At 37.7% G+C, this 13,802-nt stretch overlaps 1 protein-coding gene across 1 annotated transcript in view; it reads left to right on the top strand.

Moving 5' to 3' along the window:
• Positions 1-2,867: 2,867 nt before the first annotated feature.
• Positions 2,868-13,802, top strand: part of rbm46 (RNA binding motif protein 46) — a 35,821-nt gene continuing 24,886 nt past the window's right edge. Inside the window, exons 1-5 of the mRNA XM_051944772.1 lie at positions 2,868-3,007; positions 4,559-4,739; positions 5,881-6,037; positions 8,871-9,000; positions 12,540-12,637. Coding sequence (XP_051800732.1) covers positions 2,923-3,007; positions 4,559-4,739; positions 5,881-6,037; positions 8,871-9,000; positions 12,540-12,637 — 651 coding nt within the window. The 5' untranslated portion in view covers positions 2,868-2,922. The remainder of the gene's footprint in view (positions 3,008-4,558; positions 4,740-5,880; positions 6,038-8,870; positions 9,001-12,539; positions 12,638-13,802) is intronic.

The following is a 13,802-nucleotide window of genomic DNA, read 5'->3' as shown; positions in this document are numbered from 1 at the left end:
CGGATGTGCTGCTGGGGTTTTCCCCTGGCTGGGACCAGCATAGACATATATAGGGGACCAGAGCCCAAGAGATAGTAAGAGTTGCGACACGCATGCTCTCGCAGCGGGGCGGTCACGTGGTTCATGTAAGCCTGAATAGTTCCAAACAGGCAGCGCTGTCATTTCCTTCTATGGGACTGAGAGCGGCGATTTCACGGTAAAAAAGGAATAAAATCACACCTCCAAGTACTTGTTTGATTATTAATTCATTGGAGTATGTATGTAAATGTCAGTTTTACATTTTGAGCCGTAAGGTGACATATTAAAGACACTTTTGGGGTTTGGGAGGGAATGTTTCACATTCGTGTTAGCATGGAAAATCGACTTTTACACAGAAATGTAAGATGATTGAAGATGTTAATTTTTGCCCAGTTGGATTATTGTATTTCCAGACAATGTCTATATTTTTCTGATTCACTTACCCATAGTCTAGGAGTTATTGAAAAGCAGAGTAACAACAGTCCATTCAGCAGATAGTGTCCAGGCAGGAGTTGACTCACTATAACCATTTTAAGACATACACAAAATATATATATATTCAAGAATAACAACTCATTATGCTTTGATGAATGAAATGGTATGTTTTATTGACAATGGGAGAAACAATGAGGGTCTTCGTGTCTTCAGTGAGGGCTCTCAGGATACTGGCGGATAGATAGATACGATAGATATTAATAAATATATTTGTTAAATACTTACAAGTATAAGTTTATGCATTATAAAGGGTCTCATATAAAGGACGTAGTCTTGACAATTAAAAAGAGGTAGCGATGTAGCTAGGTAGCTTTCAAAGAAGAGCTAACAAGCACATGGCCATGCCTGAAAGTCGGTCATCTGCCAATATTCACAAATACAGATAAATGTATGCACCACAAAGGGCTTCTGATATAATATAAAGACGTTAAAATTAAAAAGAGGTAGCGACTCATCAACAATTAATCCGTCAATATATCCCTGGAGATAACTTCACAGCTAACAGCAGAGTCGAGCTAAAAAAAGTAACAGAAATTCGGTCGTCTACCAAGATAAAAAATATATATAATTACGCTGCGCAAATACAAATAAAGCTCAGCATATGCATCATAAAGAGCCTCTGATAAAATATAGGCAGTTGACAATTCAAAAGAGGTAGGCATTTCATCAACTTACCTCCACATATACTCAACAACCTGCAGTGCAAATGAACGGTGGCTATCACTGTCGAAGCGGTGCTTGGAACTAAACAAGCCTCCACAACCCGGAAGTAGACCGAAAGAAAGCGTACAACGGCACCCTATGGGAGTGTCGCAACTCTTACTATCTCTAGGGCTCTGGCTGGGACATGAGAGCGCAAGGTTGATGCAGAGGAGATGGAGAAGCAACACCTGTAGTTTCACATCGTTTTGTGCTCAAGAATGGCAAGCCTGTATATTAAAGCTCCACTCCAAGAAAGACACGTCTTGTCTTTGATTCAAAAGTACTCGTGATAGGGTAATACACATTACTCGCAAGAACACGGCAGCAGGTCAGAGAGTCAGAGGAGTGTCGTCTTGGAAAATAGGGCAGCGACTTACCGGAGAAAAGTTATTAGCTCAAGATAAATAGATAAATAGATTTTACAAGTTAAATAGACATTCGCAAAATATTGATTTCCAGCTAACAGTACGTAACATATGAAGTCCAGGAGCAAAAATGACATTTACCAGGTAAGATAAATATTAGTGGAAGGACACAATTTAAAAAATGAATCTGTCTAATTAGAGGCTTTGTAATTAATTAATCACGACTGATTAACAAGGGCATAGAAGTAAAAAAAAGCGATATATGCGGTGCTGTCTTCATTTTAAATGCCAAAAGGATTTTGCGGCTCCCGGTGTTTTCTTTTCTGTGGGAAACGGATCGAAATGGCTCTTTGAGTGTTAAAGGTTGCCGACTCCTGGTTTAGGACCATCAGAAGCCTAGTCAGAGCATGAAATTGAAGCAAAAATAGCATTTTCTTTCTTCTGCTTGGCATTTTTTGTCTAATGTGTTGAGTTAGTTTCAGAGTAAGTCTGGATTAAATATAGTTAAATGTCATTGAACCTTGTGCTGTCTGCTTTGTGTTTTCAGTGTTCAGTTTCCTATTTTTTCTCTGAAATAACTTGACTTTAAGTTGAAAGATTTAATTTACGATGCTTCCACAAAAACTAAATGACTTAAAAAGACATTTTAAAGTTGAACAAGATGCAGGAGTACTAACTAAAGCCGCAAGTATTGATGAATTAAATGATTACCTGACTGTTGTATCGTTAAATCCTCGAGTCTGTTAATAAACTGGTCATTTCAGGACCTTCAAACACTCTGTCAAAGCAACATATTGCAGTAAAAATGAAGTCTTTATTTCTATTTGGCATTTTGTGCTTAATGTACTAACTTAGACTGACATCAAATCAAATAACAGGAAGTTAGATCGCATTTTGAAAGTCTAAATAAGCATGTATTCTTTGTTTAAATTATTTTAAAGGGTTAAATATAGTTAAATGTTGAAGTTATTTTATTCTTCTGGTGCTTTTTTCCTTAACACATTAATTTGAACAGATTTTATTTTGGCGATCTTCGGATTCAAGTTAAAATTTAAAACGGATGAAGGAAGTTTTAAAGTTTAACAAGCATCGGAAGTAGCAAGTGATTATTATTTCCTCAGTCAGAGCAGAAAATCAGTGTAAAAGTTCCAGTTTCAAAGCTGATATTTAATGTTCTGAGCTGGTTTTAGACCTGATTTAAACACCAGAATCCAGACAGCAGACGGCTAACTGCGGTGTTTGTTGGACAGATTCAGACCGGGAGTCAGACGGAGACATGGACAGAGACTCTGAGGTTCGTCTCCTGGGGAGGGACGACTTCAACGCCTCCTGCGCTAAAGAAATGGCTCTGCTGGCTCTGATGGAGAAGACAGGATACAGCATGGTGCAGGAGAACGGACAGAGGAAGTACGGAGGACCGCCACCAGGTATGTAAAACACCTGGAGAATCAGTCAGGTGGATAGATAAGTAGGTAGAGGCTTTATTCATTCCTCTGAGGAAACTCTACCCGTCCATTAGCTCATGTTAAATAGAAATAAAAATAGTAGTATGCCGTATTTCATTATCATGCTAATGTAATTGTTCGATATTACATTTAAATCAAAGTTTTCAGGCGCAATATTTAATTTTCATGTCAATGTAATGTGAAATATTTAATTATTGTCTTATTTAGTAAGGCTTTACATATAATCATGAATATTTAAACAAATAAATAATTAGTATTTTTAATAATGCATCAATTCCATAATATGATATGATATGACTATTTATTAGAATAAATAAATACATAGATGGGTAGATAGATAGATATTGTGCGGTGCATCATTTTCATATTTTTTCGTGTGATATTTCGTTATTTTGTTGATAAAATGTGAAGTATTTAATGTCAAACGAATGTACAATATTTCATTTTTATGTTAATGTACTGTGCAATTTTTTACAACATTTTTAGATGCAATAATCTGTTTTTATCACATTTCCAGTTGCAGTATCTCACTAATCTACTTTTCAGGAGCAGTATTTCATTTTCATGATAACGTAATGAGCAGTCATTTTGTTTTTAGCTGCAGTTTTTAATCAGAATGTCAACGTAATGCACAGTATTCCATTTTCATGTCGTTTTCAGGTGCAGTATTTCGTTATTGTGTTGGTATAATGTGGTATAATTGGTATAATATTCATGTTAATGTAAAAACTGCTGTGCAATACTTCATTTTCAATTTCAATCTGTCATTTTTATGAACTTTTCATGTGCCGTCTTTCGTTTTCATGTCAACATAATGTGAAATATTTATTTAAATCAAAATGTTTCAGGTACAACATTTATTTATAATATCAGTAATGTGCAGTATATCATTTTCATACCAATCTCATGTGCAGTGATTTATTTTTAGGTGCAATATTTCATTTTCGTCATATTTTCTGGTGCAATATTTAATTAGAGTGTCAATTTAATGTGCACTTCTTCATTTTATGTTGCTGTAATGTGCAATACTGCATTTTCTTTGAATTTTTCAGGTGCGATATTTCATTTTCGTCTCCTTTTCAGGTGCAATTTTTCATTTTCTTTGAAATTTTCTGATGTAATTTTGAACTTTCATGTCATGCTATAGTTAATTTTTACTGCTTCATCTGGTGTAATATTAGATTTTTCTGTGTGATATTACTTATTACCTCACTGTATTAGCTTTTCTTCATACTGTTCTATTCAGGCCTTATTTTAGCTCACGTAGTTTATTTCAGGAATGTGTCTTTCTTGTGTGTTATTACTTTCCTACAGTTTTAGACGATGCGTTTGTTGTGTTTTTGTCTTTTTCTGGTGCAAACACGCTTCATCTTGTCTAAAAACAGGCGGGGAGTCGTGACATTTCCTCTAATTGACCTCTGATTAACATTAGACTGTAAAGAGTGAATGTTCAGCCTCAGTGTGCTGTAAACTGTACTGATGTCTGGGCTGACCTGGGTTCTGTGGGTCCAGGTTGGGAAGGCCAGCCTCCTCCTCGGGGCTGTGAGGTTTTCGTGGGGAAGATTCCCAGAGACATGTATGAGGACCACCTGGTCCCTCTGTTCGAGCGAGCCGGCAAGATCTACGAGTTCAGGCTGATGATGGAGTTCAGCGGGGAGAACCGCGGCTACGCCTTCGTCATGTACACCAACAGGTAACGTTAAAGCACATTTTAGTGGCTCTGTGTGTGCTCTAGAAGCCTAGTACTGCTAAAATTACAACCAAAGAATGTGACTGAAGTTCTTTAATAGATCAAAAATCAACTTAAAAACTCTCAGCAGGTGGATTTCTGTTTTTTAATCATCGTAATCACCAGTTTAAATGACACAACAGCTTTAAATTCATACACTAATTACAGCAGCGTGTGATAAACATCGCAGAATCAACTGAAAACATTGTAGGTAATTATCAGTTTAAATGACAGAACACCTTACATGTCATAATCATGTCAAAACATGTCAAAAATCTCCTTAAAAATGCCTCCACGGGTGTTTTAACCACTGTAGCCATCGATTTGAATGGCAAGACACCCTAAAAACATTCTGTTCACTTCACCTGTGTCTGATAAACACGTTAAACATCAACCTGAAAAGTCTTTATTTATGACACTAATTATCAGTTTAAAATAGAGCAGAGCTTTAAATTCAGACAATAGTTACACCCAGGTATAATAAACCTGTTAAAATCTGCTTAAAAACATCTCAACAGGTGGATTTTGTCGATTTAAATATTTTAATTGAGTTTAAATGACAAAACGCCTTAAAATCACAATATTAATTTCACCTGTTTATAATAAATGTGTCAGAATCTACCTGAAACTCTCAGCAGGTGGATTTCTGTGTTTAAAACACTAATTGTCAGTTTAAATGAGTGAACTCCTTAAAAACATTAGATTACTTTCATCTGCGTGTGAATAACACGTCAAAAATCTCCTTAAAATAAAGTCAACAGGTCGATTTCTTTATTTTAAATGCTTCAGTTATCAGTATAATAACAGAACGTCTTCATATTGTTAGCCTAGTTTTACCACAGTCTGATCAACTCGTCAATAATCAACTTTAAAATGTCTCAGCATTTGAATTTTGTTGTTTTAAACACATTAATTATGAGTTTGAATGGCAGAAAAGCTTTAATTTATTCCTCTATTTGAACCGTAGCACCATAAACACAGCTGAATTAGTGATACTAAAGCCTCACAGATCTGAAAATACAGATAAAAACCCCCCATTTGTTCTCCAGAATAGCACCACAGTGATCTAAAATGAGCTGGATTGTTGGTTTGGGTTCTGGTGCAGAGAAGCGGCCCAGCGGTCCATCCAGATGCTGGACAACTACGAGGTCCGGCCGGGGAAGTTCATCGGCGTCTGCGTCAGTCTGGACAACTGCCGGCTCTTCATCGGATCCATTCCCAAAGACAAGAAGAAGGACGAGATCATAGAGGAGATGAAGAAGGTAACGGAAACACACAAACGGATGTAAAGAAGCGGCAAAGGAACGGAAAGTTTGAGGAAACATCACCGTAAACTGCAGTAAAACAGCTTCAGCTCTTCTTTGTTTGCTTTAATAGACGTTTGAAGAAAGAAAACGGCGAGTAACAGCAAGTTTCTAGTGCATCTTTTCAGTTTAACCTGCAGCATGATGGAAAGTAATAATAATCCAACAACAATGTCATAAATGTACTAATTTGTTGTCAAAAACACACTCATGTATGAGAAAGTAAACATTTAACAGCACAAAACCGACTTAAACCAGGATTTTCAGCCTGGATTCTATTCATCAAATTACGTTTAAAAATGAAAATAAAAGGCTTTTCTAGTCAATGTTTATGTCATCGTGTTGGAGCACAAAAATACAAAAATGGTGCTTAAAATGTGCACTGAAGTTCTTCTTTAATAATGAACAGTGAACTTTAGGTTTTTGTTACTGTGTCGATTTATTTATCATCGTCTAACAGTTATTTCATTTCTAAGCGCGTTTTTTATTCCAGCATTCGTCTTAAAGGTGAAAACACTCTGAGCACCTTTTCATTTGTTCATGTGTTCAGTAGAAACTGTCATTTATCTGCTGTTGACTGTTTATTTCTCTCATGTTGCTCTTTAAACCTGCAGTTTTTGCTTTGAAACCTTTTGTTTACATCATTTTGTGTGCCGTTTACCAAAATAAAACGTGCCCAAATGGAATAATAATTTAGAATAATGGATAAAACAGTGAGGATGCTGGCAGGAAACGTAGCAGAAGGTATGAAAATGTAAATTATTACAGTACATTGAGCTCGACGTGCTGCTGTTTCATTGTTTGTTTCTGATATTTTGTGCTTAATATCAAAATGTCAGATCACATTTTCAAAGTCTAAGTCTGCAGCCTTTATTTACTTGATTTTAATGGATTAAATGTTAAAGGTGTTGGAATATGGATACATTTTGCAGTTATTTTAAGTTACTGTGCGATTTTGTCTTAAAGTACAGAAGCAGTAATTACACTGACTTTGTGTTGGTAAATTCACTCATTTATAGATAAACTGGTCACTTAGGTGTTGATTTAGTTTCATATCTTATCAAATATCAGAAAGCTCTTTGACATCGTGAAAGTCTGAGTGAGTCTGCAGCCTTCATGATTATAAATGGATTAAACCCATTTAAATGTGCTTTTTTCTTCCTGCTTTACACAGCAGCTTGTTTATCAGTGATCAAAGCAGCAGCTCATGTGAATTCTAACCGGTATTTGTTCTGTGAAGTGGCAGTCAGCTGTCAGCTCTGTTGTGTTAAATGTGACAGCGCTGTGATTATTTCAAACAGATCGGTGTGCAGCCGTTAATGACGCGAATCGCTGTCAGGTTTAATTCAGCACAAAGTGACAGACATGGAGATGAAGCTCAGTGTTTCCTCCTCCTGAGGTTTACGTGTGAAGATGAAGACGGCACAAATATAAACAGACATTTAAACCTCAAAGTGGAGACATGCAGGTGATTAAATGCATTTATCTGTTTAATCTGAAACATAACGCTGTAGCTGAAGTAAAGCAAAGAAAGCCTGAAACTGTGTCTGTTTTATATTTGATGGATTAGTTTTAGACTTTCTACTTATTCCAGACTAAATAAAGCACATTTCTGTCTTGTAAACTGAGCCGTGTGACTCTAAAATTGCCGCCTTGGTAGTTTTTTCATGTGTGCAAGAGACTTTATCAATGTTTTCCTCATTTGTGATTGCTGATACCTGCTGAGAACTAACCTTTTTTGTTGTTTTTGTGTTCTTATTGCTTCTTTTTTTAGTCAATTTTAATCGTTCTGGTCATTTTGTGCATCTCTACGGCTGTTTTGTGTAAAAAAAAAAAACAAGGTGATTTTTGTCTCTTTGTACTGATCTAGCTTGTTTTTGCAAATTTTGCCTCTCTTTATGTTTTGTTTGGTCTCTGTGATTCGATATGTGTCTTTTTGTGTGTCTTTTTGGTTGTTTTGTCTCAGTTTGCACTAGTTTTCCATCCGTTTGTGTTCATTTTGCATCTCTTTTAGTCAGTTTTAATCTCTTTCTGGTCATTTTGTGCTTCTTTGTGATCATTTTTTCTGATCTTTTGAATATATTTGCCCTCTTTGCAGCCATTTTGCATCTCTTAAGTCCTTTTTATGTGTCTACGAGGTGGTTTTTGTGTCTCTTTGTACTGATTTAGTTCTTGTTTTTTGCTTGTTTTGCACATCCTTCTGCGTCTGTGATTTGTTTCTGTCTCTTTCTGTTCTTTTTGTGTCTTTTTTTGTGGTTGCTTTTCCTGTATTTGCTTTGGTTTTGCATCTGTTTGTGCTTATTTAGTTTCTTTTTTTAATTCTGTTTCTGGTCTTTTTGTGTTTCTTTGTTTTGTGGCCTTTAACATTTGTCTTCAGTAATTTTGTGTGTTATTCTGGTAGTTTCGTCTCTATTTGCTTTGGTTTTGCTTCAGCTTGTGTTCATTTTGCTTCTCTTTTAATCTCTTTTTATCTCTCTTACATATTTGGCGTGTGGTTTTCTTCTTTTTGCATCTCTTTGTCATCGGTTCTGCCTCTCTGGGATGGGTTTTATGTCTTCTTATGGTCTTTTGTTTTGCTGTTTTGTGGCTGTTGCTGTTTGTTTATTAGTAAATTTGTGTGTCTGCTGCCGCTTTATCGGTTTGACATGTACTCAGGTATATTCAGTACGTTAGAACTGCTATAAGCTGCCATCAACACTGTTGTTGTTGGCCATAAAACACACATTTTCTCCATGTTTACCTGTATTTATGTTCAGACCTCACCGTTCCCTTCCTGTGTGTTTGTGTCCAGGTGACCGACGGTGTGACGGATGTGATTGTGTATCCGAGCTCCACCGACAAGAGCCGGAATCGAGGCTTCGCCTTCGTCGAGTACGAATCCCACAAAGCTGCAGCCATGGCCAGGAGGAAGCTCATACCTGGTAACTTTCACTTTTACTCACCGTGTCTCATTTTCTCTGCAGTCCAAAGTCCTGCACGTCTGTGGAAACAGCAGAACGACGACTAGGAGAGGGAAAATGTCTTCTGGACCGCATTACACAGTTGGAATGAATCTTAAAAACCAGAATTTGTTCAATTTATTTCACAATTTATTTAAAAAAAATATGACAAAAACGGGGAATCAGCAAAAGGTTCTCTGTAAATATTTCCATTTTTGATTTGTTTCCACATTTGTTTTCTCTGAGTCCGTTTTAGAAAATCAGTTGTACATAATTAGTTTTTTCCATGCAATCTGGTCCTATTTTCAGTGAATTTTAAAGTAAGACGTGTACAGCAAAGTAAATTTGACCAAATGTCACAATGTTAAGCTCATGTTTGGTTATTTTTCTTCACTGAGCTGCACGTCAGACCTTAAAAATATGACAGATTGTTCTGTTTTTACTGTTTCTGACTGGTTAATGCAACTTTTACATTGAAAAATGACATCTAATCATGGTACCCATTTCATGAAATAAACTAAAGGAGAATAATTTATATATTACGGCACATTTAATTCAACTTGAACTGACCAAAGTGTTACAAAAAATCTGTGGAATACATCAAGACAGGATCAAAGTAGTACGTCAGATTTTAACACAAACTATAATCCAATGAAATACTTTTAGCATTAGTTTCAAAAACAATAAATAGGATTTAGATATGAAGTGTTAAGACCATTTAAGACAGTCAAAAGCTTCTGAAAACAAGATCGGCTTGAAGTTTCTCTTGAAAACAAAAGAGGAGGATCATTTGAAGGTCGATCCAAAGCTGCTGTAAATATAAAACAAACTTTTATTTGTGGTTGCCTTTACTGAAGCACAAAACACGTTTGTTCATTTATGGTGAGAAATAACAGCAAAATGCAGTCAGTGTCCAGCAGAGGGAGCCACAGCACTGAACACTGCAGCGTCTGATTCCAAGTCTGAGCTCATTAAACCTTCTCAGCTGTTTTCTATCCTTTGACCATTTAACCAACGGGAAAAATCCCTCAGTAAAGAGGGAAACAGTGATTTATAAACGTGTAGAGCAGCGGTGTCAGACTCAGCCAGAGAGGAGGCTGAACAGCAGAACTGACCCAACCAGGACAAACATTTATTTATAATGAGTCTTTTTAGGTGTATAGTCAGAAGTCATTCAGATATAAATATGAAGTCTACCTTTACCAAGTCAAAATGAAGAATTCGGAGCAAAACCAAAATCACTGACTAAACAGAGAACAAACTTCAAATAAAGACGCATCAGTGGCCTTTTGTGTTCGTCTCTCCTGGAAGGTTTTCCCTGACTTAAGACCTCTACACACTGAGCGTTTTTTGGCCGTCCCAGACCAAAGATAACAATCGTCAACAGTCGATTGGTCGTGGCTCTGAATCGGTGGTCCTCCGTCGCGCTGTGAGGCAGGTTCAACGACGGCCGTGGTCATGGTGACCAAAGACAAGCTGCCATGAAATTCTGACAGCGGCAGAAATCTGGGGTGATCATCTCACAGTGTGACCTGTGTTAACTAACTGACCAATAGAAATGCAGGATGACATGACGGACTGACCAATAAAGCCAAAGAGATTTGTGCCGACGATGGCAAAATGCATCAGAACAGGTAGGTGGGATTTAAACAAAGAAGACAGTAGAGCTGTGGCAGTAGAAGCTTTTTTGACGTGTCCTCCAGCTCGGACCACAGCCGAGGATCACTATATATGATGTCCAGCAGCTCCATCTGATTGTCCACAGCACCCTTTTCAATGTCAAACACAGACGGGTTGCTGGAAAGATCAAGCTCAGTTTTCTGGGCCTCAGAGTCAGTAAATCGCTGTGTGACCTCAGTGGTCATTAGTTTTTCAGTGAAATGTGTGCTTGGAAACAAGGTGGCTGACACTTGGAGCAACACAGACTGGCACCACAGAACGTGAGCGAAGTTTCCTTGCATCATCTTCATCTTGGCTTTGAAAGCTCTCAGTTCAGCGCACGTCTGTGATGGTCCTGCCCCTGAAGCTGGAGCTTTAACGCGTCAAAATGGTTTGATACGTCACACAGAAATGCCCGCTCACACAGCCGCTTTTCCGCAGTGGATTTACAGGTTTCTTCACACAGCTCAAACAATCTGTTGAGCAGTTATGGTGTGTGGTACGGCACGTTTTCAGCGCAGACCTCAACAAGAAACGCCTTAAACTGGCTGGTTTTAAACCTGTGGCTCTGATAAAGTTAGCCGTCTGTGTCACGGCACTCCGTTTCCAACGCTTTCCCACACACTGTTTCTTGCTGTATGCTGCTAGATGTCATCTTCTGCTTCCTGCCCACTAATCTGCTCTTTTCGCCGCACGCTGCAGGCTTCCTGTCTATCGGTAGTCCCACCTGTTTGTTCCCAGGCAGCTTCATGTCATTCACACAATAAGACGCTTGTTCAAATGTGTTTTTCCCCGTGGTTGTGCCGTGCATCGCTTTGATTCCCAAAAGCTCCTCTGATGCATAAATCAGAGTTCATTCCGCGGATGAAGACTGACAGCTGAGCAATATCGGTTCAGTCGCTGCTTTCATCCACAGCAAGGGAACGAGCAATGAAGTCTTTTCAAGCTCACATGTCTGGTCTGTAACGGTGTTTCTGCTCAGGCTTACCTTTGAATCGCCTGATTTTTATCAGGCCCGGCGACCTCACACACTTCAGTCACAGAAACTCTCCCTCTGTAAATGTCTGGGGCTGATGTAGTGATTTCTTTTGCCACAATAAAACTAGCTTTAACAGCAGCCTCGCTTTGACATTTAGCTTTCTGATATGACGCCAGATTTCTTTTTCGCTCTTCTACTTTCTGAAACCTCTGCCGTGTGTTCAGATCCTTCCACCTGTCCTCGTGTTTATCCTCTTTAAAGACAACCAGAAAACACAAACAGCTTTTCCTATTATGTTAGTGAACATGTACTCTAGTCATATTCGCCCATCTGTCCACCTTTTGTTTGCACATGTTTTGGGTTTAGCTTTAGCTTGAAGTTCACGCCCACACGGTGATCATGAAACTGGCAGGTGTTTCAATAACGTTGGGTGTAGTGTAGGAGCTCTTCTTCTTCCTTAGAATTTGCAAAATTTACAAAATCTGGAAATCTGGACGTCTTTGCATCTATTACCTCATGCATTTTGTATTTATTTACTAAAACCTTCACGTATGTTTACATACAGCTCCAGTTGATGTGTAATTTCTTCACTACTTAATGATGTAAATGTTCAGCGATGTCAGTGTCCAGAGGTTCAACACCAGCTTCACTGTTTTTATAGTAGTAATGCACCAAATAAGCTACACCACACGACAATAAAGAAACTACATTCTATTCTATTCTACATGTATGACATGTAGGTGTGTTCATTACATGACACACACAAGTGCATGTCCTGCACAAAGAATCCTGCAGCTTCACCATCTCCCTTTTCTTCTGTTTTTTAAGGATTGTTGAGTCCTGATGAGCTTGTAGCTGATGAAACCTCTCTCTCCCTGGGCAGGAACCTTCCAGCTGTGGGGTCACTCCATCCAGGTGGACTGGGCTGAACCAGAGAAGGACGTGGACGAGGAGGTGATGCAGCGAGTCCGAGTGCTTTATGTGAGTGCACACAGATATGAGGGGTTTGTCTGGCATAGAGAGGCTGTGTGGTGCCTTTAAAAGAAGCTCTGGGTGGTTAAATAATAGCAGTAGCAGGAAGGAAGTCGTTCAGTAGTTTGACTAAAAGCATCAGAAGCAAACTATTCGGTTCTATAAAGAAACCAGGGATGTGTGAAGATAAAATATGTCAAGTATGAAATATGAAGACCAGTAAGATCGACTTAAACTTTAAAAAAAATTTCAAAAAATCTCACTGTTAGATTTACAAAATACACACAATCTGGAATTAACAAAATCTGGAATTAGATTGACAAAGTCTGGAATTGAATTTACAAAATCTGGAATAATACCTACAAAATCTGGAATTAGATTAACAAAATCTGGAATTAGATTAACAAAATCTGGAATTGTACTGACAAAATCTGGAATTACGTTGACAAAATCTGGAATTGTATTAACAAAATCCGGAATTATATTAACAAAATCCGATATTGTATTAAAAAAAATATGGAATTGTACTAACAAGATCCGGAATTGTACTGACTAAAACTGGAATTGTACTGACAAAATCTGGAATTGTACTGACAAAATCTGGAATTGTACTGACAAAATCTGGAATTGTACTGACAAAATCTGGAATTGTATTGACAAAATCCGGAATTGTATTAACAAAATCTGGTATTGTATTAAAAAAAATATGGAATTGTACTGACAAAATCCGGAATTGTACTGACAAAATCTGGAATTGTACTGACAAAATCTGGAATTGTACTGACAAATTCTGGAATTGTACTGACAAAATCTGGAATTGTATTGACAAAATCCGGAATTGTATTGACAAAATCTGGAATTGTACTGACAAAATCCGGAATTGTACTGACAAAATCCGGAATTGTACTGACAAAATCCGGAATTGTACTGACAAAATCTGGAATTGTACTGACAAAATCCGGAATTGTACTGACAAAATCCGGAATTGTACTGACAAAATCCGGAATTGTACTGACAAAATCCGGAATTGTACTGACAAAATCTGGAATTGTACTGACAAAATCCGGAATTGTACTGACAAAATCCGGAATTGTACTGACAAAATCTGGAATTGTACTGACAAAATCTGGAATTGTACTGACAAAATCCGGAATTGTACTGACAAAATCCGGAA

The sequence above is a fragment of the Acanthochromis polyacanthus genome, chromosome 24 (assembly GCF_021347895.1).
Source record: "Acanthochromis polyacanthus isolate Apoly-LR-REF ecotype Palm Island chromosome 24, KAUST_Apoly_ChrSc, whole genome shotgun sequence".
NCBI classification, from domain to species: domain Eukaryota; kingdom Metazoa; phylum Chordata; class Actinopteri; family Pomacentridae; genus Acanthochromis; species Acanthochromis polyacanthus.
Note: the sequence above shows the minus strand (reverse complement) of the source record. Positions and strands in the feature narration are given on the sequence as shown.